Below are 27,938 nucleotides of genomic sequence, written 5' to 3' on the forward strand. Positions count from 1 at the left end.
TGCTCTAGAACCAAACTTTGCTCACTTTGGTACTAACTACAGCAATGGGTAAGGACTTTACCAATATGGAATGAACCTTTTTTTAATAGCTCCTCTTTAAGAGTCTTTAGGTCATACTTCACTAAGAGAATCATGCCAATTTCCCCATTATTCTCAGTGGAATACCATACCCCTTAAAAGCAATCTTGGTTTGTGCTTTGAGTTTTGTCCTTGTTTCTAGCATCTAGAGCAGTGTTTCTCAACCTTGGCAACTTGAAGACGTGTGGACTTCAACGCCCAGAATTCCCCAGGGAATTCTGGGCGTTGAAGTCCACACGTCTTCAAGTTGCCAAGGTTGAGAAACACTGCTCTAGAGTTTCTCATTTTTGTCTTCAGTTTGGATTATGTATAAACCAGAAGATTTTTCGTTTAAAACAAAGTTGAGAGCTCACTCTTTCACCTCATAGTTTTCTTCTACAATGAAAATGTAGGCAGTTTTATTTGCTCTTTGAAATGGATCTTCAGGTTTATTTTTGCACTGCTAAATTCCAACTACAATAATATGTGTAATTTCTTTAGCACTGTAAACTCTTCTCTGTACTAAAATGTTCAGTTTTATTTGCTGGCTGAAGTACATCTCACTTCTGATGGCTTTTCATTGCAAACTGATGGCAAATGTTCCAGAATAAAGGTATTTTGTTACCAAGATATTTTCTCCAGGGGTTATATAAAAGAAGCAGGCTCTTGTATTCCTTTCCCAACTCGGTTTGCATCTCTTGATCGATCTGTTTTTAAAAAATTTTCTAAAGTCAAGTTTCAGAGGACTTTCTCATCAAGTAGTTTGTTGATTCCATCGCAGATCTTTTTGAGGTGTGGACGACATTCCCCATCAAGGCTATAGAGAGCAGTTAGGAAGTCAACAGCTGCAAAGTGATCAAAGACGTGATTGATCCGGGCATGAGACCTGGCTGTTAGGTGTCGCTCTACGAGTTCATGCACGAGGTCTTTGCACTCATTCAAGAGTCCTGAAAGAACATTCTTATCAAACGTGTACTCCACCTCGTAAAAACTGACCACAGTCATGGCTGCTTGATTCAGCTTCTTGCGGAACTTCTCAACAATCTCCAGCTCGTCCGCATTGAACTGGTTGTTTCGGTAGAGAATCCCGATCTTGATGGCGACTTTGATCAAGTCTTTCATAATTTTGTGTGCTTCTTTCTTGTTTTTCATGTGCTCGATGGTCACTTTGTATAACTCATCAAAGATCTCGCTACTGGTGTCGTCAATCAGCATGTTGGCCATTGTCTTGCTAGCCATCTTGCTCAAAATCTTTTTCTGGGCTTGTAAAGCAAGACTCTTGGAACTAAAATGATCAGGACCTAAAAGAAACAACAGGAAGATAAACAGGAAAGTAAACAAAGAGAAAAAGATTAACTACAAATCATTTGTAATGAATCTCATAATTTAATGTAAGTGCTGTTACCTTTGTTTCATTTTTTGTTATCAAACTGGGAAAAGAAAGCTATTCATCTACCAAATATTATCAAATATTCATTTTAACATATTTTCACAATCAGATAAAAATTATAATCTCATAAGGTAGGTGGGCAGAAAGAAAGTGCTGAACTGGAAGAAAAAATTCTTATCAGGTACAAAGCGACTTAGTCAAAGTTGCCCTGCCGCTGATTGTTATCTACAAAATATGACATTTTATAGATGTTTGAGAGATTGGTCCCTTTGAACAAGCTACTGGTAGAGACCTAAGAGTGTGACCTTTTGATATCAGTATCCAACGCATGGGATTATGTTTTATAAAAGATTTAGCTAGTCTTTCAGTTTTGTTAGATCTTCTTCTGGACTTAACTTTTCCTTCTCCAGCTATCTCTGCTTCCTATGTTTTAATGCTATTATGCTCCTGGCAATCTGTGTTGTTGCTAGGAGTCGAAAATGACTTGGTGGCGCATAATCAATCAATCAATCAATCAATCAATCAATGCTCTTGGTAGTTTACTATATGAGTAATTTCATTATATAATTTTGAATGGCTGCGGGGTTCCTTTATTAAGGCCTAAATCTGGAATTAAAACATTCTGTACATGTGTTAATGAATGTCAATACAACAAAATATACAGCAGGGCACCACCCCTTTCTGAACCACCCTCCTTCTCTGAGACCTGGTTAAGCGAATAAAGGTGTATCAGAAGTCAGCATCATCTGGGGATCTCACAACAGCGGGCAAGCTTTTGAGTTCTTGAAAATATTTCAGTAGACAGAATGATAAAAAAGGCAAAGGGGGGAGGAAGAGGAGGGAAAAGGCCCGACGTTCACGTTAGAAGTCTGCTTTTCATAACAGGCTTGCCATGAGAAATACTGGACATTTAAATTACACCAGATACCTCTGTGTTGCACCAAGGACCCTGCTGGAAAAAAAAGAAAACTAATTCTAGCCAACCCAATGTGTGAAAACAGAAAAATCAGCTGTTGACTTCAGCCAACCTCGCTTCTTAGGCAAAGCACACAGGTAATCTGGTAGGCAGAAAACGTAAGGAAACATCTGTGATCAGCGTCCCAAGACAATGACTAACTCATATCTCATATCCCAATTTTGATTCCTATCTCAGCTGATAGGCTTGATTTTGTGGGAGCCTAACTACTGTGGTTTATAAATCATGGTTTATGGCTTAGCTTGTCTGAACCCAGCCAGTTTAGCAAACCACGCTTTAGCCTAGTCTACACAGGGAGACTTTGGTTGAGGCAGCTCCTTATTTCTTAATATGAAATCCCAGGACTTTCATCAACCAGCACCCAAGCCAACCTAGTTACTTTTACCGTCACTGGTCAACTAGTGCCCTTTGACCATTTCTTAATTTGCACATTAAAAGACACGGCGTACCTTATCATTCCAGAATTTGGCATAGCCAGCGGACGCTTAAAAAACAGTCGGCGAATGATTGCAGCTAGCAACAGAGCTATTTTGTAAAACATTCTCTGCTTATGTTCTCCCTCTTTTCCATGGCAATCAGAAGCCACCAATAGTCCATATATGGGCAGAAATGAAAATCAAACTGGTTGTACTTGGCTAACCTTGCGTAGGGTTGAGGGGGAAGCATACAGAGGCTTTTCAAGCCATATGGTATCCCCCCCCCCTTTTCAGAAAAGCAGGATAAATAGTAGGTGGTGAGAATTGGCTAAGCAAAGCCAGTGAAAGCTGTCAGATTCTTTGCTATGTCCAAGTCTGCTTCAAAGAGATGCCCGTTTTGGTCACTGGGAGACACTGTTGCTTTGTGCTTCAGTGGCAGGGAGCCATGTTTCATCTGTGGGGGAAAATACCAACAGCCACAAAATAGGGAACTGCAGGGCCAAGCAAATGTCACAAAGCGAGAATCACACTTTTTGAGTTTCACATTGGAGGAGAACCTGCAACCTGGCAGATGTTGCTGAAGTGGAACTTTCACTAACCCCAGAACACATGGCCCTCTTTTAAAAAACAGATACGAATGTACCAAAGTAAAATCACTTCCTTGTGAGATGGGCAGTGTCCAAATCTGGATGGATGGATGGATGGATGGATGGATGGATGGATGGATGGATGGATGGATGAGTAAATAGGCATGAGAGTTTATTTAGAACAGGGTCCTTGAAGAGGATACCTGGTTTTTCTTAAATTTTTTTGCACCCTTGCTCTGGGTGCTAATCTGAATTTAGACCTCCTGGTACAGTATTTTGCATTAAAAAATACTTCCCATTGTTTACTAATAATAATGATCATGCTTATCATCTGGATAGTTCCTTTGTAATTACTGAGTAGGGTTTGTGGAAGTCATTTTTCTAGCTCTACTTGGAAACGCCAGGGCTTGAACTCAGGTCCCCAGTGGAAACAAGCACAGAAAATCACTAAGCTGCATCCTGTTCTAAAACATTAAAGAGGACCCCCAAAGCAGGGATCTCAGACCAGGAGTCCATGGACCCTTTTAAGTCATGTTCTGTGGCCCACAAAAATACATGCTAAGTGCTGAGTAGGTTGCCAGCAAGGTCAGGGTGCCAAGCACCATGTAAAACACACAGGCTGGACTATGAAAAATGTTCCAGAAGAGGGGTCTCCTTCTGGTGGTGGTCTAACAAGTTATCTCACCCACCCTGGTGGATCTTCTACTCTACCCATTCTCACACTCTGGGATGGACACTGCTCAGAGGCAGCACCAGATTCTCGAGGCAGGAGCAGCGGGAGATGAGACTTGGCCAAGGAAGATGGGCCAAGAGGCTGGGGCTGACCAGGAGATGAAGGAGGAGGTGGTCAAGAAGGGGGCCAAGCCAAACTATCCTGTTGCAAGAGTGTCTTTGCCAGGGAAAGGATGGGAAAGTGAACAAACAAGCAAAAGCTTTGTCCCAGCCAAAGAAAGGCCTCTGGGGAAATGATTAAAGGAAAGAAAGATCTCTCTGCTCAGTGTGAAGAGAGAGGAAAAAAAGCAGGATTTGGGCAGCCCGTAGAGGGTTGGGTTTCCTCAGTTCTATCGTCCTAGATATGATCTTGAGCAAATACTGTAGTACGTAACAACCCAATAATAAAACTATACATTATTTTGGTTTGGGTTGATGAAAAACACTGCTAGCTCAGTGGCCAAAGGGAAAGGGGTGTTTTTTTAAAAAAAATGCCATATATTTAACGGCATCCTCTAACACTTCATTTGAGGTGTCTTAGAGTCGTCCGCATCCATGCCTGAAAAGACTTGAGTGTTGTGGCCTTCATGCTGATGATCTGGTTCTCCAGCGGCACTTGTGACAATTTGCGTTTGCCACCCCAGCCTGAGATTTTATCCCCTAAATTGAAATCACTTAAAACATTTCTCTTTAATCTCCCTTTTATAAGCGGATTTACTCCGGCCATTTCTTGAAGCTTCTTAAAGGGGCAGGAAAAAAACCAAAAGAAAGTTGACAAGGTCTTTTGTTCCCTTGCCCAGCTGAGAAACACTGCTTAGGGAATTCAAATGGGCCAATTCTGAGCTTTCTGATTTACTGCCTAAGAGTTTTAAAATAGCCCAAATATCTATTTGAATAATGGGGAGGGGGGTTCACAGGTCGAGGCCGGGGGAGACCAGCACAGCTGATCCACTTCCTCTTTAGCACATTTTTAATAATCTAAACAATTGGGGAAACGATTTAAGACATAACACTAAAAATAGAAACTATTAATAAATGGGCATTTCAACAGCAAATGGGCATCTCCATTTTGACAAGGGTCAAGATTCTCTCCCCCCCTCGCCCCCCCCATGTCCTTGCCTTACCATTTTTCTCCATGTTCTGAGACCTAGCTTATCAACAACAGTCACGTCTCAGTTGAGGCCAACGGCCGGCTTGTTAAAACAAAAATAGACTGGAAGGGTAACAATTCACTTAGTAACTACTCTATGGGACAACCAGTTTAGGTAGTGGGTCCCAGGGTATTTATCTTTGGATTCACATGCCGTACCATGCCAAAATGTAGTTTGCTTATTTATGGCTTGGGGCAATGTGCAAAACCAGTCTCATGTTTTATAACCTGGTTTTATAGTTTAGTGCAGTGTTTCTCAACCTTGGCAACTTTAAGCTATGTGGACTTCAGCTCCCAGAATTCTGGGAGCTGAAGTCCACCCAGCTCAAAGTTGCCAAGGTTGAGAAACACTGGTTTAGTGTTAGGCATATGGGGTCAAGTCAAGCAAGAGTGGCTTTTTCAAATGATACTTTATTCATGGATCCTTAGCTTCTAATGTGGTTTTTAAAAAATCCCTGATCCCCAAAAGGTTCCAATCAGGTGAAAAATTCTCATGATTCACGGAGTACTTATCTTCACTGGGTCTAGATTCAAAAAGCCGAATGAACAGCACACCTCAGCTGACCTCCAAGGTTATGTAGGACTGTCCTGGCTGCCAGAGGAGTTGGTGGAAAAGATGAGGAATTGTGTTTAACACACATTGCTTTGGCAATTCTTCAGTTCACTCTTCTAGCCCTGATTACACAACTCCGATGCTTGTCCATAGCATCTGGCCAGGTGGATGGGGTGGGATCACACACTGCGTTCAGCGATGGTTTGCTGAGTAAGCCCTAATGGCCTAAATTAAACCATAAACTGTGATTACAAACCACAGTGAATGGATTAACATATGCCACTAAAGCCAAACCAAGCAAACTATGATGGCTTAGCCATGCAGAGAGAGTTCTCAGATGCCCCAATCTCCCCAAAGCCAGACTGGCCTTGAGAAAAACAGTCTTCATCAACCAGGTGCTCTTCCAATGCTGGTGTTGAATTCTACGAGTGGAAGCCTAACAAATTTGGAATGCAAGAGGTTGGGGAAGACTGAACTTAACCTGGGACTGGAACACAAGACATCTCCTTATTTGGTACCACCAAATAGGATTTGCCTTATAATTAAAGCGGTCCCAAGTACTTACAGACTGGATTTGCTCACCTATACTCAGATCAGATGTCACCTACAGCCAAGCCCAGGAGTTATACAACATACTAAGCTGGCTTAGTTTTAATGTTCATTAGAGCTTTTGTTGTGGTTGGCTTATCCTGAGGCATGCTCTTATTGGGTAAGTTCATATTTTAATGCATGGTGCAAACCCAGAAAATTGTTTAGCTGAGTAATCAAGTTAAAGTTTTTTTCTAGCATGACTACCTGGAGGGTCAACAGATTTCAACTCTGCCTGTGTTAAGACCATGAGTTCAATGGATCAGAAAGAGCACAGCATATTCAGGGCTATTATTGAGACAGGCACTGAGACTATAATTACAGATGGGACAGAAATGCTACAAAAGGTTCTTTAAATGGAACCTTCCTAAAATATTTTCCTCTCCCTTCCCATATCATAAATGCAGACTATGTGAGCATCTGTGAGATTCCCAAAATATTTTATCTCCAGATGGCTGAATAAAATGTACAAATTGTTACAGATTTTTTTTTTCAGACAGGGGTTGTTCAGCTATCTTATCTGCATGTAAATATGGTTCTTATTCAACACAGGCACTACACGCATGCAGATATATAATGCATAAAACAGATCTTTGGTATCTGTTCCAAGATCCAAGGAAAATAAAACTTGAACCTTAGCTACTAAATGCTGCAGCTGAATTAATAACTAGATTTGTGGACATCTTTGATTTTGGAGGAGAAAGACTGCTGTTTGCTTGTAGGAGACAGCAGGACCCCAAATAAATTCTGGGATATCTCCTTTTTTAATATAATAATTTTTATTAAAGTTTAAAAATACAAAGATAAAAAAGTGACACAAAGAAAAATATAAAAAGGACAAAGAAAAAATTAAAAGTGCAGAGAAAAAGAAAAAGAAAAAGAAAAAAAATATAATATATAAAGAAACGACTTCCCCCTTCATCAACACAAGTACAAACAATTTCAGTAGCTTATCACCTTCTTTAACATTTCAACAAAAGATTTCTTCTTCCCATATCTCATCTCTTATCCAGATACAAATTATAAAGCCTTATTGTTCAGTCCTAATCAGCAAACGTCCATGAAGAGTTATCAGAAATAACATATATATTTTAACCTTAATCAAATAAATCAGTTTCATATTCCTTTCCCTTACTTTTAACACAGTAACTTATCCTTTTCTCTAAAAAAATAACGAAAGAAATCTCTTCTTCCCATCTCTTATCTACTATCTATAAACAAATTTTTAGAGCCTCATCATTCGGACCTAATCAAGAAAAATCAATTAAGAGCTATCAGAAACAACAACATATTAAGGATCTTGATCTTTAATTCCTTCAAATAGTGTCCCACAAGTTGATTTTTTGCCATTTTCTGTCTCCTCTCAGAAACTCTTTCACAAGTTTAATACTTACCCAAAATAACAATATCTATATTTTAACCTTAATCAAATAAGCCAACTTGGTAATCTCTTCCTTTCCTTTTAACACCATAGCTTATCATATTTTCTCTGAAAATACAACAAAGAAAATCTCTTCTTCCTCTATATTATCTATAAACAAATCTTTAAAGCCTTGTCATTCAGTCCTGATTGAGAAAAACTCATTACGATCTACTAGAAAGGACATCATATATTTTAACCTTGATCAAATAAGCCAACTTTATATCCCTTCTTTTTGCTTTTAAAAATCTTGATATTTACTCCCTTTAAATAGTGTCCCAAAAGCTGATTTCTTTTCATTTTCACTTTGTCTTTTCTCAGGAGGTCCTTCATGAACGTAACCTGTCTCCTTTTGTAAGTCCAAAATGAGAAAGAATTCTGGGATATCTCCTAGTTCATTCAAGAACTGATCAAAACTTGCAGTCTTTTATGGCACTGGTCAGATGTTGTATTTATAAACAGGATGATAAAGGGTTTAAGTGGAACTCTGTCTTATTCCACAAATCATCCAGCTTGTTTGCAACCAAAATGACGCAAAAGGCCACTAAAACCTTTTGCCTGCAGATCATCTGGAAGCTGCCTCTATAGCCACAGAGTCTTCCATCACACCCGTTTGTCCGGCTTTCGATGTTCTTTCCCACGCCCCCATTCCTGAAGGCACTGAAGACTAGCCTGCCTTAACAGAGTGCCTTCAAATATTTGGGACTACAACCTCCATCATCCCTTATCCTTGCTCCTGCCAGCTAGGGCTGATGAATTATCCAAAGCAATTGGAAAGCACTGCAATGATGCACAGCCCTTCATAGATCTGTGCGCCTCTGGATGTTGTACATTATATCAGATTGAATTGTACCTGTCATGTTTAATAGCAACGAACAACTATTTTCCTGAATTCCTGATGTTTGCTCTTTAAACCGAACTGTATTGTCCCTTTTAGGATGTTTGGAAGAAAAACAAGAGGAATAGTTATAGCAGCAAATGATACATGGAGATAATGCGTGTAGTTAAACATTTATAGAGAATACTTAAGATAAACTTGGACAGACTAAAGCTGAATTCCCCACTTTTTGCTGGAAATTATTGTCACAGTGACGGTTAACTACAAATGCTCTGTTCTTGGCTTAAAGTAATCTGTTTCAACAAGCTGAACCTTGTACTTTCCAAAAATATTTAAATAGTTTTAACACTGCAGTAACTCAATGTTGATTTGGGATGTAAACAAATGTCGGGAAGAAATATGTTCATAAAAAAATCAGCAAAGCATAATAACTCTAGTTAGAATAAATATGTTGTTAAATCCTCTTGGTGTAGCAAACGGGGAGGAGAAGCAATGCTCTCTCTTAGACTAAACACACCATTCTTGAGAGTGTGCATGAAGGGAAAGGTCTCATGGTGTGGCAAGTGTGAAATAAAGTTTGCAGATCTGGATTCAAGGGTTTGCTTGCTTAGAAAACTGAACCTGGGTTCAGAATCATGCTAAGACCGTTTTTTAAATCATGGTTTAACAAACCAAAATGCTTCCATTTGCTCGGAACACTTTAAGCCCAAATCAAACCACTGTGGCTTACTTAGCATGTTGCTGGAAACTCATCAGAGCGATAATTGTAATCACTAGTGCAACTCATGTTTAATTGGAACTAAAGCTGATTAATTTTGTTGGGACTAATTTTGAATAAGAAAGCAGTCATCAGGGATGCCCCTTAATTCTCCCATCAACATTCAAGGCATGATATGGATTGTTAGTCAGCCCGAGTTTAATGCTTTATATTTCTCTTTGACTATTGTTTAAAAATAGCCCTGTGTTTGTTACTTATGGATGGAAATAGATCTGAATAGAAATTGGGACCGGCCATTAGCATTGTTCCCTCATAATGCAAAAATCTAAAGTCTGATCTGCTGTGCAATTCTTTCTCTCAGCAGTCCTAGCTGCAATCTAAAACTTGACAAACATTTACCGAGCTAAGCCAATTAAGACTGGAAGCTGTGCATATTTACACACAAGAAAGCCCCTGTACCAAGGCTGTAGGCTAGGAAGTTTAGGAAGAAACCACTGGCAAACCACTTCCATATGGTTACCAAGAAAATTACGTGGATGTGTCCATGAAGTCATAGTGAAGTCACCATGAACTGAATACACAGGACTGTAGGATCAGTCTGCAATCTCCTTCTTAAGACTGGGTCTACATGCAGACCGATTTGTGGGGTTCACCCATCACACAAAGCCAAAATACTTTAATATGGCTTGAACACACTGTATTGTCCTGGTTTACAGATATTAAGCCACAATGGATGGATTCACACATTTTGCTAAATCAGACACAAAAGCTCCATGTAATAGCTGACTTTCTCATGCTATCCCCACCCCATTGCTTTGATCAACATCCAAGTGGGTGAAATGTTTTGAAGAACCCAAACATCTGCTCACTGGTCCTCATAAAAATATAGTCTGACTCCAAATGTTTTTGTGCATTACAGTGTTATCTTTTACAAAGACCATTGCTCACAAGCTCAACATCTGACACACCTGTTGCTCCATTTCTGTTGTTTCAGAATCTCAACCATCTCAAGTGGTATCAGTGAGAATTCATGGCACTTCCTGCCTTCAGATCCTTTGCCTTTTAAGGCATGGAAACTATTTTTGTGATCCTTTGCTTTTAAATGGGAACAACAAGGGGCCATTCATCACATCGAATCCAAACCCCAGGGTGAATCTTTGGGCACATCTAATACGTTGATGGATAAAATATTTCAAAAAATATTTGGAAAAATAACGTGGATCTCAAAAAATGCTTACATTCCCCCCTCCCTACTATATAAGGAATATACACCGCTTCAGAATCTTGTTTAGATCAAATTCAGCCAATTAATAAATCAGACTGCTGTATTTTCAAAGACTTCCAGATGGTAAAATTGCCACTTTTTATGGGCAATTTACACTAACTTTTAGCAGAGACTTAACAAGTAGAACTCCATAGCTCATGTTTCCATCACCCTTGTTGAGCTGTTCCTACACAGAACCCAAACTTAATAGGTACTCTGCTAATGTCCTAATTACAACATTAGATCAATGCCGGTGAGACCCAGCTTCAAGTCCACCTCAGTTGTGGAAGCTTATTCAGTCGTTTTGAGCCAATCCCTAATTCTGTCCAACCTACTTCACAAACTTTTGGGGAAACATGAGAGGAAGAAATAGTATATGCATCATTTTGAGTTCCTAGAGGAAAGGTGGAATCTGAACTGAATGAATGAATGAAATAAGTGAAAACTAGCCATCTCCCAACATTCCCACACTAGAACTGGGAAAGGAATTAATGCTTGAACAGCTTTAATGTCTGAACGATACTGAAAGTCCCTTCCATGAATTTGTCAACATTTTTGAAGACCATGAAGCATAAAGCTGCTGCTATAAGCCTTGCCCATTACCGAATGATGTGCATATTTTACTGTGTAGTGTTATTATTTATTTTTCTGTTGCTATCCAAATGCACTGTTGATCTTGCTGTTCATCACTGAAGACAAATTCCTTGTATGTATTTTATACTTGGTCATTAAAGTATTTTGTATTTGTATTATTTTTCTGCCCTTGAATCTACCACCTTTCAATTGTATTGTGTGAAATGCAAGTTCTGAAGCAAACAAATGAAGGAAAACAACTTTCTCTTAATGATGTATCATTTTATACATTTCTACCTTCTGTGATAACACCCACACCAAGCCACTAAGTCCAAATACACGTTCAAGGTGAGATTGCACCAGCCGCTTTATTCAATCAATACCTTTTCCATATGAAAAAGGTTCAGCAGCACATCTTGGCAGCCGGCAAACGTTCTTGCCATAACGTGCTGCTGCATCCCTTCCATTTAACAAGTTGTTCAATGCCACTTAGAAGGTGGAAAGACTCCAGAAATGACCAAAAAAGTAATTTTGAGGACCAGAGCTTGAACTAAATGACAATGAGCAGCTAATAGGAAAGTGAAGACTGTAGACTGCTTCCAAGACAAAATGATGATGGTGATGGTGATGATGATGAAGATGATGATGATACACTGGCATAACTGTCAGTTTTCCACCACATGACTAGAAGTACTCAACCTCTCTCCCTCTGCCTCTCCAAAAAAAGAGACAGACAGAGGCAGAGAGGCAGAGAGTGATCTTAGCCAAGGTCTACAGCAGGAGAATACTTCTATGAGGACCATCTGGGATTTTGGCTTTTGAGTTCTCCGTAATTCTTCCTCAGCTACCAAGTTAAAAAACCACAGAATGGGGTAAAAAATAAAAGGTTAAAAAGAGAGACAGATCTGCAGCCATGTGAATTTCAGTTCAAAGTCACATTAGTCTAAATCAACCATAACTTTTACAGAAGGCATTCTGTGTTAAGACCTGCTGGAGAAGCTGCTGGAGAGAGTGGAAGATAATCAGCATGAAATCTACAATTAAATCTGGAACAAGGTATAAATGTTCTCTTTTAAGGACGCAGCCATGGAGCCTCTGGAAGTGGGGAGCAAACCAGGATGATGTTTCACAATCCTTTTCCCCAGATGAAACCCCACCCCACGTTCTTCTTTATTCCAATGGTACACAGCGTCTTAGAGAACAAGGAGGGGGCATGGACGCTTAATTGGGAGTGAAGTCAGCGTGGCTGGGCCTTGTAAAGATTCCCGTGTGTCTATCGGGCAGAATCCTTCCCCCACTGCTTTCTTTTTCTCACTTAAAAAGCCGCAGGGCTAGGTAAGGTCCATTCCCGTTTTTCTATCTGGCAGCATAATACTGCAAGTTCTATTTTCTGTTGCTTTGCAACATCATTGGATTATAGAGACGATCTGCACAAATTCCTCCAGAGCATATCCTGGGGGTTCTAAGCATTACTCTCGTTGAATGTAACTTTTTGCTTCTAATTCCTCGTCGCAAAGTTTTTTCTTCACACAGCTGCCTTGCCTGCACATCTGGCCTCTGCCCTATTCCATATTTTTAAATCTTAAAAGAGGTGCCTGTTTAACTAAATAGCTAGGTTTTAGTTTCCCCTAGTTAATCCTTATTAAGAGATGTTTCTGCTTTAACCTCTCTGAAAAGATGCCCAATCGTTTACTTGCCTTCAGACTGTGATTTGGTCCCATCATTAAGAGGTGAAGGCAGCCTTCCCAGCCACAGACATTTCAACTCCCCAAACTCTCAGGCAGGAACTGGAAATTCTGGGATTCCTGTCCCAGGGCATCTGGAGGGTTTTTTCCCCCCTGAAATTGAACATCTTCTAAATTCAACCACAATAAGAAATCAAAAGCCTGGGTTTGTGCATGCTGGACTGTGATTTTGCTAACCATGGTTTGAGTGAGCCACTACTGGCTGGGTTCACACGTTCCACTAAGTTGCAAACTATGGTTTACAAATAAGAGTGGCTGGGTTTGTGGATAAGCCAACATCTAAGAAACTGCAGTAATGCTCAGTATCAGTCTGAAGCCTGCTTCATCTCTGGCTGCAGTCAGACAGAGCAAATGCCAGAGCAAAATGCGGCTGTTCACTTTTGCTGCGGCCTGTGGCTTGAATCCAACTACTGTGGTTCATAAGCCATGATTTACGGCTTCGCAAAATGAGAACAGCTAACTGTGATTTGTCCATTAAACTGTAGTGTAACACAAGTTTAAGCAAGTGGTGGATTGCATGCTGTGTTTGGGTTCACACAGCATACTAGGCTAGGCTAAAATGGTACATGTAGCTGGTGCGCCAATCAAAGCCAACTCTTAGTTCCTGGTTTAAAGTGTGGTGGGAACGCCAGTTATTTTACTAACATCTTGTGCAAACCAGCCCATTGCATTTAATCACAATATTGTCTGTTTCTAAGGGCACAGCATGTGTGTGAACACAGCAACTATGTTGTTATCTAGAGTTTCTTTGCTCATAGCATGGGAACGTAGTCCGACTTTTTGTCCCTCTGGAGCCAAGACACCTGTGCCAGATTTAAACTGGAGAGTTCTGGGCCAGTTCTGCTCTTAATCCCTTCTCTTTAACCTAACCTACTTCACAGGGTTGATGTGAGGATAAAAGATCACCCTAGTTTCAGTGGAGGAAAAGCTGATATACAGAGAGAGAAATTTAATGGATTCGTCGAGAACTCATTCGAACCAGTCTGCCACTGACAGATATCCACACACGTACAAAATACGTAGCGCTGTGGCTGCAAAGAAAAGACGAAAAACTGAGAGAGCCAGTTTGGTGTAGGGATTCAGGTACTGGCCTAAAAACCAGGAGACGGTGAGTTCTAATCCTGCCTTAGTCGTGAAAGCCGGCTGGGTCATTTTAGGCCAGCCCCTCTCTCTCAACTCAACCCACCTCACAGGGTTGTTGTTGTGGGAACATTACACTGCCTGGAGTTGTACAAAATAAAGGTGGGATATTAATCTATTTATCAATGCCATTTATATCCTACCACAATCATATACAGACTCTCAGGATATAATGGATAAGGGACCCCCCCCCCCCAAAAAGGAGGATCAGTGACACAAATCAACGTTGGTTCAATCCCAGGAGTTCATTCTCAAACTGCTGCTTTGGGGATTGAGTTTTACCCATTTTCCAGAGGAGACTAATTTGCCTCGACGAAAGCAAAGGTTTAGTTCTTTGCCTTTCTCCATCTGCCTGACGTTACACACTTGTATTTATTTGCCCGTGGTCCTTACTCCACAAAAGGGTTCTGATTCGGTTTTCCTCCACGCAGAGGGAAGAAACAAATGCTGAGGAAACCCTCCCACCATCCAGCCAAGGCCTCCAGAGTGGCAGTTTGTAGGGGAGGCCAAGAAGAGAAAGGGGGGGAAGGTGGGGGGGGTTGATGTGAAAGTGCTGCACAGAGAACTGGCAACCGAAGGCAGACGTGGCTATTCCAGGGTTCATTCATGCCTCTGTCCTTCCATTCATAAAATCTGGCAAGGAGACAACGTCAGCTGCAATCTATGTCTACTCTAGGCTTGCACTGTAATGATTGCTACGACCCAGTATTTTTCTTGAATTAAACCCATCTACCCCTGGGTGTTTTTACCTGTCCTCAACCCTGCTCCCCAATAACATTAGAGGCCATCCAAGTTGGCATAAACACACACCCTTCACATCTGAAGATTATCCTGCAAAGAATACAAAAAGTTCTAAACTGTTTCCTGGCCCGCTAATAAGGACCCTTTTTTTTTTTTTAATGATTATTTCCTTGTTACAATAAGGTTCAGTTGTTCTTGGCAACAGCCTGCCAACTTGCCACAGAGCTACCTTCATAGCTGGCCCTGCCCGTAAGAGCTGTGCAACAGGCAGGCCCAGGGACTGGGTGAATGAAGCCACAGGATGGATGCTCCAAGTAATGCTGGCAACCTGCTTTACAGAGCCAGATGGAGAACCCAAGCAGAGAAGGAGGTTAATTGGAGGCAAAAGAAGATTCAACTCTGCTTCTTTTATAAGCTTGTGTCAAAAATGAAATTTTCGCAGATGCACACTTTAGGCTATGGATCACTTCAGGATCCTTTTGCATCCGATTCTCTTATACTTGAACCCAGGCCTTCCATTCATTAGTGGGATTTGCCCAACATGGAAACTTGGTTAATTTTAACCTCTTTGCAGCTGGGGAGGGGTTTTTTTAGCAAATTGGGCCGCTTCATTTGGCAATCAAGTTCTATGGGTTGAGTGAATCCAGACACTAAGAAGGCTGCCAACCAGATGTAACGCGAGTTGGGATGCTATTAAGAAACATTCTCAAGAATGGAAAAACTACAGTTCAAGGCATGGAAGGATAGCTTCTATAACACTGCAAGCTACATGTCAGAAATGTTGTATTATTAGTCAGTGCTAATGGGTTATCCATCAAATTCTATACTAGTGAATGTCATACTTGGGTTGGATTCCCCCAATGTGATAAGCCAAAGAGCCATAATTCACATGATGCATGAATATGGCCATCAACTAGCTAACACCTCTTCAACTTCATTGAGTGACCCTCAAGGCTTGCTTATCTGAGCACCTCATGGACACGATGGTCACGACTCCTGGGAATTACACTCAAGTATCATGACCCTGGGGAAGATTCTTTTGGCATTATGAAAATCCTAGGAAATCATCCTGATCCTGCAGAACTATGACTCCCCTTTAATTTGATAGGATCATAAGCAGAGTTTGAGAAGAGAGAAGACATGGGTTTTATTGATAGGATAATAGTAATTTTCATATTATGATTCTGATTGCCTTTTGCTCAGTTTTCCTTCCTCCATTTAACAATGTACTGTAAAGGCTAATGAATCTGATCAAGGGAGGGTAAACCAATGCCTATCTCATTTTTACTTTCGACTGTAACTTCAAAGAGCTTTTAAACATTGCATAACTGAATCTTGAGAGATCTTTCGAGTTAGAAAGATAGGGTTTGCCCTGTGCCATAAAGCCATCACTTTTCCTGCATCTCTCTCATTAATATCAGTAGGGCTCAACTTCAAGAAGCAAATCAAATATTAATATTTACTATAAAGGATGAATCGTGAGTAAATTGTTTAAAATTTGCTTCTATTTTCATTGTGGAATTTACATTCACATTACAACAAATAGTGGCTTCTCCTCACACTGCTTTCCAAAAACTTGAAGTTTTGAAAGATGGTTTCTCTTTTAATCCAAAGACACATCTACTGCCAAAAAGCTAAACAGTCTGAATCAGAGGCGAATGAAAAGATGGAAATCCATTACTCATTCCTCTTCAGTGGCATTGTTCAAAAGGGAAACAGGAATTCCTTATTGTTTGCATTCCCCTTGCAATGTGACAGTGTCGCAACTCATAAAAACAATGACTCTGTAATTGTCTTTGGGACAGTTGGCAATAGACACCAACTGAGATTAAAACAATTTAGTATTCTCTCTCTCTCAGCACTAATTTTTAATATATATAAAGAACTTGTCCAAAATATGTACAGTCGATGATCAACTATTGGCTGTAATGGGCCAAATCTGGCCATTCTTTTCCCACCTCCAAGAACATTTGATTCAAATTTAATCAACTAAAGTGTTCTTCAACTGTGAGACAGCCTACATCACAGGCAGCTTTCATAGGCTAGGCAAAACTGTCTATTTAGTTCTGAATTGGCCCAATTTATTTCCAGGCCCTGAAGTTGAGGAAGTCTGTTCCATCACCTGCTCCCTGAACCTTTTAACAGACCAAGCAGATGTTCTATCAGCAAACTCGGTGGAGTAGAAAGTTCATCTGGTTTGGAGGTGCAGTATCATTCCCATGACAGCTTATTTCCATCACTGGAAGAGAAATGACAGTAAAAACTTCTGTTCAATGGAATCATCTTTTCTTTTTCCCTCTGTGTTCTTTTTTCTTATGTATTATTTCTTTTAGGTGGCATTCGTGTAACAAACTTAATTTGGCTCCTGAGCTAATTCATCTTCTGGATTTGCAGAATATAGTGAAATGCAAGTGAACTAAATGAGTTGGGCATGGACAATGAAACAATCTAGCCAAGGTTAACTCCAACTAAGCTTTGCAGGTTGGGTGAAAGCAGATGTAGAGGGAAGAGGGAATGGCCTTGACGGGTAGAAGGAACAGCAGCTACCAACAGCAGCTACCAAGGTCAGATAAGCAGGACTTGAGCCCAGGCCAAGAAAGTAATTTGAGAAAACATCTCAGACAAGCCCCACCCTAGTTCACACAAAGTGAAGGAGGGAGAAACACATTTAGATTTGAAAGATTCACAATAAAGGTAGCTCTGACCTACATGGCATGGGTTTCTTAAGTCTGGTCTATCTTGTTTGGCTAACATCACACCTAAAACCTGAAATGGTTGAGCTATAAGTACGGTGACCAGATGTCCTTTATTATAAAGGACAGCCCTTTATTTCAGAAAGCTGTCCTTTAGATTTATTTTCTTCTTTTGCTCTTGAATTTTCCTTTGTACAGCAAAGTTACAAACATAAAACATTTTTTTTAATCCTTATGAATCTCTTTCAGATTTGCCCCTTTTTCAGGTCTGTCCTTTATTTTTGTCAAGAAAACAGCTATAAGCTGTAAGTTATTCAACTTTATTTTTGTCAAGAAAACAGCTATAAGCTGTAAGTTATTCAATGAATTTCTCTGAGGCTGTAGGATGCAGGATACATTCCTCGAAGAAATGAATACATGAACCCTCACCCTTTGAGTGCTTAGTAAAGAGGGTGATCCTAAAGTTTATGGCAAGTGTAAGTCAGGGGGAGAAGTTCAGAGAAGGGTAAAAGAGCTTCCACTACGCTTTTTCTGCTGGAACCAGCATCACCCATCCCACAATGTTTAGGAAGGATCTACAGGAAGATTCCACCAACTGGTTACATGCCATCATCTGGAGACGCAGACCTGGTGGTCCTCTCCATGTTGCTGAATGACAACTCCCAGAAGCCCCCATCCCCCTGTCCAGTAATGCAAGAAGCCTGAACATTGTAGTTACCCAACATCTGGAGAGTCAAGGCTTCATGGCCAACATTCATTAAATGCACCATGGTGCAGTTGGATCCTGTTTACAAATGTTTAATTTAATACTAACCTAGCCTGGAGAGCAGGCAACTCCTTCAGATGCTTTTGAGGCTTTCAAGTGGAACGCGGAGATGACAACCCTCTGCCAACTCTAATCTCTTCAGTTCCAAAAAGGCCTGTGAGTCTCTGCAGTGGGTTATACAGCTCCCCCCTCCGTACGCTGCCCACATAGTTTACCAAATCTTTTGATCCATTGCAAAATGCAAAATCCCTTTTCCCATTCTCTCCTCTCTCCTCACCACTTGGCTGACTCATAGGTCCTCGGCACAAAAGCAGCCGAAGAAAAAGGAAAGGAAAAAAGAACAAATTGCTTTCCACAGCAACAGAGCTTTCTTCTCATCTCTATTATGAAACATGGAGCAACCATCCAGAACTGCTCTAAATTACACCTTCTTCTGTAAGCTCTCTATCCACAAGAAAATGCCACCTCACCAGCCTCTGCGACGGCAAGCTTGCTTGGTGGAAACAGACACCAGCATTAGAAGGAGGTCTTCAGAAATCTGGCAGCAGAGGAGGAAAAATGCAGACATTCTGCCTGCCGTGCCGGAAGGACTTATTTATTGCCATTAGCCACAAATAGAAAAAGGCCTGGAGAATGATGTTTTCCCTCTGCGCAAGCTGCAGCCGTCGCTTCGTCTTGTAGTCATGAGTTCCATAGTTAACTACTATTCCGATTATTATCCACTCTCTATGGGCAAGTCTAGCTCCCTTTACACATCTTACACAAGAGTGTGTGTGTGTGCGTATCATGTAACCCATGCCTCTGTTGAAGTGATCCACAAAAGCTTATGTCGTACTAATGTATTAGTATGTATGGTATCAGATGTTTCTTTATACTAGACAACAGACGGGGTATTCTCTGATTCAGTGTTTCTCCACCTTGGCCACTTGAAGATGTGTGGACTTCAACTCCCAGAATTCCCCAGCCAGCATGTGCTGGCTGGGGAATTCTGGGAGTTGAAGTCCACACATCTTCAAGTGGCCAAGGCAGAGAAACACCGCTCTGATTGTTATAGCTCTTCCATAGTTTAACTACAGAACAGTCCATTTTAAATATGGAATACAGAGCAATTCATTTGACCACGGGGGAGTCATATCAATTATAACTCATTTCATTTCATTTCACTTGCGTTTAAATCAAAGAGAATAAAATGAAAATGTTTCTACCCCGCCTACGGTTGATGTCCTGCCTTGCTTTGGGTTGTAGCTCCCAGCAAAGACCAAATACAACTCTGACTTGCAAACAAGTTTGCACAGCATTTTCTCGACTCCGCTTCACAAGATGCAAACAGAATCACACAGTGGAGAGAGAGGCACTTTCAGGTCAAACCCATTAAAACATCTTCCAATTACTGGAGGGAAATGCCGTTTCGGGCATTTAAAGCCTTCATGGAAGGCAGATCATGAAGTATGACCAAGAGTTTACAGAAGAATGATTTGCTAGACGTTGCAAATTAGATAATAAAAGATACGAGCACAACACAAATAAATTACACCCCGACTTCTAAGCCATAGTTACTATAATAAATAACGTCAAAATGCGGTACTACACTTCCTGGCAATATTTATCTTTCCTCCACTAATCAGGAGAAGATGTCCATCGTATAATTTAATGATCATCAACTTTTTTCATGCCAGGAGTAAAGGAGGCCCAGAAATGGTTTTGGAGGCTCAAGCTGGCAGGGGAAGGAATTCCTGGACGAGACAGTGAACCAATTTAGACAACTCAACTGCTAGGTGCAGACTCCGTGTGGACGGCCAGCTGCCAAGTCGTTACATGTTCAACCTCCACTGGCTGAAGTTGTACCCAAAAAGAAGGGGCTGGGGGAGCAGCGCTCCATCAAAGACAAGGCCGTTGCCAGCCCCCGGTTGCAATGGAACCGAGAGCTAATTAAATGCAATTTCTCTCTCTCTCACCAACTTGCCCAGCACTCTTATATTCAGAGTAACAGATTTCATGGAAACCCTGAAAAACATTGCATCTGGACCTTTCCCCATTTCTTCCTCGCAGACGCTCATTTGAGATTTCAGTCCTGTATGGGGTAGGCTGCAGCCAACGCACGGGTTTGCTTTTGGCCAGATTAGGAACTTGAGAGCTTCGGCCTTCTTAAGGAGACCTTTTGACTATCCTCAGACCACACCCGTACTGGTTATTGTATTGATCCTTTTTCTGGATTTGTACAGTACAATAACATAATGGGTCAGACTTCACTAGGCATGGCCAGAATCAATCACTCTCTAGATTCTAGAGTCTAGAAACTCAACCCTACACTCAGGAGCAACAAAAGCTCTATAGCAGTGTCTCTCAACCTTGGCAGCTTGAAGATGTGTGGACTTCAACTCCCAGAATTCCCCCAGCCAGCATGGGTGGCTGGGGAATTCTGGGAGTTGAAGTCCACACATCTTCAAGTTGCCAAGGTTGAGAGACACTGCTCTATAGACTTGATAGAGCTAGGGAAGCTGCTTTACTGAATCCATATTCAGAAGATCTGCCAACTGCAAAACACAATACATACACACACCTGCCAGTGTCAGGAAGTCAATTCTGAGCCTTTTCCTCCCATCCGTTTGAGTCAATAAGGCAACTGGCCGGGTTTACACAATGGTTTAGCCTAGCCTGAGAACCACCGATTCCCACCTGTTCATCTTCAGCTCTTCCATAGAGCAACTGAAGCTCAAACCACACATTATGCCACAGGAAACAAACCCAGGTTGAAACTAACCACGCTTAGCATGTTTTGAGAATGCAACCACTTGGTCTTTAACAGGTCTAGTTAAGTGTGTTGTGCAAACACAGTCTGAGGGGTTTAACCACTTTTGGGTTCTCAGAATGGAGGGGTGTTCCCACTATTCTTTGCCTCTGAAGATTGACAGGTACAACTTGACGCTGATAAGAACCCAATAGTCGTGACTGATACCCCTGGTATCATTTCTGGATTTCCTGCATCTACCCCATTCCTTGAATTTTGCAACAGCTCACTCAGGAAACGGTGCAGAGAACTTGAAAACCAGATAGCTTTTTCTGCCATTTTGTTTGGTCCTTATAATGACATGTTATGTATGTATTTATTTATTTAATTTGTGTGCCACTTCATTCCCTAGAGCACCCTCCTCTTTGGGAAGCTGGAATGTTTTTTTTCTCATGGTGCCCACAATTGCATTATTTACTATGTCTTCACAGAAGGAATGAGAACAACAATTGTATTTCAATACCCCTGCATCCTCTCCATCATCTGTGAACAGATGTGTTCTATCCAAAGTACACTGTAAGTCTTCCACCCACTGTTCTTTCCCATCTTCAATTTTTTTTTCCATTCACATTTTAAACCTCTCCTCCTGAAAGGAAGTGTCTCTTTGGATACTAATTAACAGTCACAGAGCAATTTCATCCCCCAGTTCCTATGACTGTGAACAGCTGCTGCTTGACTATTTCCTTCAACTATTACCCCATTTTGACGATTTTGAACTTTGGTGTTGGAGAAGACTCCTGAGAATACCGTGGACAGCCAAGAAAACAAACCAATGGATCATTAAACAAATCAACCCAGAGTTTTCACTTGAGCATAAATAACCAGGCTCAAATTACTTTGGACACATTATGTGAAGACCTAGCTCTGTGGAGAAGGCTCTACTGCTGGGAAAGGTGGAAGGAAAGAGAAGAGGACAACCAGCAGCAAGGTGGATGGACTCAGTTACAGCAGCGATGGGGGCACCGTTGGAAGTCCTGAAGGTCAGGTTAGGGTCAGATCTTCAAGGAGAAAATTTATCTATGTGGTCACTAAGAGTCAACCACAACTTGATACCACAAAATCAATCAATCAATCAATCAATCAATCATCTCTACTGTATTCCATTTTGGGGGAAACTGGCAAAATCAGGAAAGACCTCATTAGTTTCACCTAAATGTCCTATAGGACTAGTATTTGTATTGGGGAGCAAGGAAAATGACCAACTCCATGCTGGTTGAACCAGAGTTATTTCTTTTCCTTAATCTTATCAGCCTCAGCAAGATGGTCCTGATGAAACAGACCATGGTTTCCTTAACTGTTCCGTCAGATTTATATAGTTGGAGGACAAATACCACAAAATTGCCTATGATGAAAGGCTTTGTCCTTGTAAAGATGGGTGCACTAAATCACGGGATCATGTTCTGCTTTAACATGATTTTTACCAAGACATCTGTAATGAGCTACTAACACCTCGTTAGCCTGTTTCCAGACTGGACAAAATAATCATTCTTTAGGCGAATGAAGATCCCCAAATAACTCTTGCTCACTGTTTGCCAATTTTGACATCTTTCAAATGGATGGTGGTCAGCTCCCAGAATTCTCAGCAATGGCCATGCTGGCTGGGGAATTCTGGGTACTGAAAGCCACTCATCAGGAAATTGCCCGGTCTGTATTTGTAGCCTGTAAAACCCACACCCTGTTGACAGAAAAGCAGACTAAGCATGCATCCTTATTGTATTTTGTATTATATACAGTATTTAATTTTATTCAGCCTGGGTCTGCAACCCATAATAAAGTTAAGCAAGCTCCACCAGCAATTGCGGACATGGCAGAGGGGCAGAGAATGCCAACTTCCACAAAGAGATGAGGGAAACGGACTGTCAGGATTTCAAAAACCACTTTAATGCAGGATTTCTTCCAAGTCGAGCTGCTGAATAATCTGTCGAAAAGAACAGAAACAGATGGAAGGCACCAGTGTAGGCGTCAGAGAGGGTCCCCAAATTGTGCAGTATCACAACTTATCCTGGCTTTGCTCTGCAGCAGTACATATGGAATATAGATTTCCATAAAGCTGGTACCCTTCCAAGAGAATAGATGTCACTTTTCTTCAGCACCAACCCGAACCTCAACCTTTCCAGAAGAATATGAATTTCAGCATAAATGTAAGCAGAAGGAAGATGATAACGCACCGTGCCCAGGGTCCTAACTCTGTTGAGAATTCCCTCCCGGAGAAACATTGAGCAAAACATTTAGATTAAAGCTAGACACAAATGGCTAGCTTTAAATATCTAGGCAGAGAAATAGGGTGGGCAATTTCTCTTCATGTCTCCAAGTGAAGGAGAAATTCTCCAACAATTTTAATCATGGGGGAACCACTGTTACTGGAAATGCCCCATAAGAACACGTGGAAGACGGTGGACTGATCTATTGGATTGTCTCCTTTTCATATAAACTTACTCTTATTTTCATCCTGTCGGGCTACAGCAGTCTAACACTACAGTAGATGTGGGGAAGAAGAGACCAGGGATTTTAATGTTCCTCAGGTTCTTGCTAATAAGTTTAAAAAATAACACTTTTCAGTCGCACACTTTTGAAGGCCACATTTTATGGTCTGCTGCCATATTTCATTATCACTTTTTGTAGACATCTTTAAACAACTTTTTAAAAATAACCTGTCCTCATCCACAAGCCATCCAGAGAAGACTAGTGCAAGGACCACAGACATTACATGTATCGAATCCTAGTGATTAAGCTGGTAAACGTTAAGTAATGCAAGAGTAAAAATGTACTACAATGAGGCCAGTCCCTTTACAACAGGGTTTCTCAGATTTGGCAACTTTCAGACTTCAACTCCCAGAGTTCACGTGTAATGCGAATGTAAACTCCATAAGGAAAATTGAAGCAGATTTTAAACAATTTACTCATGATTTATCCTTTATAGTAAATATTAATATTTGATTTGCCCCCTTCAAGTTGAGCCCTACTGATATTAACGGGAGCGATGCAGGAAAAGTGAGGGCTTTATGGTACAGGGCAACCCCTACCTTTCTAACTTGAAAGATCTCTCAAGATTCAGTTGTTCAATTTTGGGAGTTGTCTTAAAGTTGCCATGTTTGAGAAACACTGCTCTACAATGTGAAATGACATTGGCAGGGAAAGGAGACAGCAAATGATCTATTTTATATTTATGTTCATCTCCCAGAGGAAAGCAAACAGTAAAGCCACCTTCATGAAAACCCTTTAATACCATGATTTGATGAAAACTTGCAGGTTACAAGCAAGTCTCAATTTCCACTCCAATCGCGATCTGCTGAAAGCTAAGAGGCCTCCATGCAGAGATGCGGTTGTAGCTCTACAAGGAGAAATTCTTGGAAATCCTAAACACTTGCCCGCACACACCCATCTTTTGTTGCTGGATGAGATAAGCGTGACTCATTTGATCCTTCTACAGCAATCACCTCTACCAAGAGCAGATTTCTCCATCCGGTGTCGTTTGGAAACCATATCTGGTTTCCATCCAGAGAAAATAGCTGGTTTATGCAGCTTCGACCCAACGCCCAAGTGCCAGAAGCTGGGAGTCCACGCTTGCTTTTCAGACACTTCAATAACCAGCTCAAGCGCAGTTCAACCCCAAATACCACCCACGCTGGGGGAATTTGCACCAAGGAAAGTTTTCTTCTACCAGAAGAAAAAAAACAAGGGACCTGTAATTTTTCCTAATGCAGCACGGGGTTGGGGGTGGAGGGAAGAGTATGTAAATCTTGTGGACTAGGCACTTCACAAGGCAGATGAAAACATATTTACAAAGTAGAGAGACTGGGGCTAGTGGTGTACCATTGGTGAGAAGCCACGTTAGGCTGCCGTAAAGCATCTCCCTTAAAAGGTGGGGTTCACACATCCCATAACGGCTTAATATGTGTTGACAAACTATGGCTAAAACAAGCCACAGCTTAAAAGTTTGGTTCTAGGCTGGGACCAACTGAAGGTCTTCTTCAACCTGTAAGCTCCAGCCATCCTGGAGCCAAACACGGCTTAATGTAATGCAGGATCCTAGTTTCAGTTCTGGACAAATAAGCATGGTGCTTATCTTAGATGTTCAATAAATAACATGATTTAGTTCAAAGTATGTTCAGAATCAATGTTGTAAAACACAGTAAGATTCACTGGTCTGGGGGGTTCTGAAAGGTTAGATTCACCCGATACGCTGGGTTAAAATGAGGTTGGCTAGTTTGTAACTCGGCATATTTAGGGTGGTATGTGTTATAAACCCAGGCCACTGAGTTTTTCGCAAACTGTAGCTTGATTAACGATGGGTTAGTCTGTCATGGGAACAGAGTCAAAGGGGTTGAGATGCATCTGTGGAAAAGGACTGGCCTACTGAATGTTCTTCCGGCCAAGGGCTAGTAGGACTGTCTTCCTGAAGATGCGGTTGAGGCTGGGCTTGTGAGTTTCCTGAAACCATCTCACTGTCAACCTCTGCAAGCAAAATGCTAGATTTTGATTGACCCTGTTCCTCAAAGCTGGCTTGAGAGTTGGCAGACCCTTATGGGCTACATTCGTAAGGCACTCCCAGTTACCGAATTACTCATACCTGGTTCACTAAACCAGGAAGAATGCCTAAGTTTCCCATGAATCAAGCTTAGCTTCATATGGGAACGCACAGGGAGAAGTCTCTAACTGATCTGGCTATGTATATGATGTGTACAGATCTTGCGATGAACACGCAAATATCCTTCAACCACCTTACCATACGATCATGACTTTCCTCTCACTGGGCCTTGGCCTCATCCATTTTCTCTCTGAGGTCAATTCTGATCAGAAGACACCCAGGTAGAAGGAGTCAGTAAAAGTCACCTAGGTTAGTAGGGTTCAACTGGGAAAGGCCACAAAGCATGTTTTTTTTAAGCTACCAACCCTCTTCCAGAGAGTTCGTGGCAGAATATGTACTTTTTGCTTAGGATCGCAACAACTGTGAGTTGCAGAACTGCAGCATTCGCCCATCAGTTTCATAGCAGAGTGAAAATCTGAATTCAGATTCTTGGTTACAACCATTACACATGACTGATGTTAGACTCTGCAAAGCAGCCCATTTATCACTGCTGGAACACAACAGACAACCATCTAATTCATTTTAAAAGTTAGAGTTAGTTTTATGCACAATGAACATCATGATAAACTCTTGTTAGAGGTCACTGCTCTGGAAACATCTTGATGACCAATTCCACCCAAGGCCCTCCATTCCAAGCCGCTTTTTAAAGCCGTTCAAACAGTGGTCCTCTGAGCATAGGTAGAGTGCACTTCCTCTCCCAGAGAGCAACTGGTTACAGTACTTCCAAACTACATTCTTCCACATGTAATATGTAGATTGAGGTCATGCAACCTGCATACCCACAATGTAGTGTGCTTGGCGGAGCGGGGAACTCAGCTAACTGTGGTTGATTCAGTAAACTGTGGTTTAGTAAAGCGTGAGGTCACCCGTCCAGCGACTTTTCTTCCGAGGAAGCAGCGCTGCTGGCGGCGGAGGAAGAAATCAGCTCTCACCCCCCTGTATCTGCAGGATAAATCCCCCCAGGAGCCCTCAGGCCCGGCCCCCCACGGGCCTCTGGGCATGTGCAAAGTATTTCCCGTCCGGACTACAGCCCGACCGCGGCGGTCTCCCGCACCGGGATCTGGGCCAAGGCGGAGCGAAGCGAGGAGGGAGGCTGTTCTCCCGGGGAAGCCGGCTTGGGCGAGAAAAGCCCCACGTCCAGCCGCGTCTTTCCGCTCGGCGTCCGAGCGGCCGGCGAGCACCCCCCTCCGCGGCCTCGCCCCGCCCGCCCCAGCGGAGAGCCGCGGCTGCCTTACCTGCGGCGGAGACCAGTTCCCCGTCGCTCAGCTCCCCGGAATCTGAGTCCATGGCGCGGAGGGGAGCCGCCGCCGCCGCCGCTCGCGGGGTACGAAGTGGGGCGGGCGGCGCAGCCTCTCGGCAGGAGCGCCAAGCCCTCCGCGCCGCCCCGCCGCTTGCCGGACCGCGGAGTCCCGAGAGGGCGACCCGCGCCTCGCCGCGCCTCGCCGCGCCGCCTTCCAGCCCCGCACCAGGTCGCCTCCAGCACATGCAGCGGCGGCCGGTCCAGCCTAGCCTTCTCCCCGCCAGCAAAAAAGCGCCGGTTGCCGGCTCGGGCGGAGCCAAGAAGCAGGTGGGCGGCGCTGGCTCCCGGGGGGGCGCACACTGGGAGGAGCGGCCGCGAAGGAGCGGCGCGTTTCTGGCGCTGCCCTTCGTCTCCTGCAGCCGCCTCTCCTCCCTCCCCAGGGAGCTCACGTTCGCCTGGATTCAGTTTCAGCGGCTGCCCCCCTTTTGGGGGGGGTCTGCTCCTCTGTCTTTGCAGCCGTCTCCCCTACTTTCAGGCTGTCTTCGTTGCCCCCCAGTACCGGTTCCCCGTCTGCAGATAGATCGATCATCCGCTGGTGGTTTTCGTAACGGTCAGCTGGCGCAAGACTCTGCTTACAGAACAAGCTAACTTGGTTTGCTTAATGACAGAGGGCAGAATAAAGCGCCGGGGGTTATGTTCACCCAGTGTGCTAATCCATACATCCTGGCTTGCCGTCTGTAGTGGCTGGATTCCCACGCACGTGCCGAGCCACAAACAAGCAAACCACCTCTTAGTTTCGCGTGTCGTCTGAACTCAGCCAAGCCGTGCAAGTGTGATTGTGTCGACTTCCAAATAGACCCCAGGGGCTGCCTTTGCATCTAATGCTGAGAGCTAGAGAGAGAACCGTTTCGGCCCCCACTTACAGAGAAATCAAAGGTTCTTCCAGAGGGGGTTGTAGAGGCATCAGTGGGGCAAGATGACCCCCATCCATGCACC

At 42.5% G+C, this 27,938-nt stretch overlaps 1 protein-coding gene across 1 annotated transcript; it reads right to left on the reverse strand.

Moving 5' to 3' along the window:
* Positions 1 to 304: 304 nt before the first annotated feature.
* TIPE3 (TNF alpha induced protein 8 like 3) lies at positions 305 to 27,245 on the reverse strand. Its single transcript, XM_088148546.1, has 2 exons — positions 26,938 to 27,245; positions 305 to 1,358 (listed from the first exon to the last, which is right to left on the reverse strand). The coding sequence occupies exons 1-2, from the start codon at positions 27,185 to 27,187 to the stop codon at positions 796 to 798; spliced, it is 813 nt and encodes a 270-aa protein (XP_088004672.1). The 5' UTR covers positions 27,188 to 27,245; the 3' UTR covers positions 305 to 795.
* Positions 27,246 to 27,938: the final 693 nt, after the last annotated feature.

This window comes from Python bivittatus, unplaced genomic scaffold, assembly GCF_059951505.1.
Source record: "Python bivittatus isolate LINGU-HERP-01145 unplaced genomic scaffold, Pbiv_v1 ctg000530_np1212, whole genome shotgun sequence".
Lineage (NCBI taxonomy): Eukaryota > Metazoa > Chordata > Lepidosauria > Squamata > Pythonidae > Python > Python bivittatus.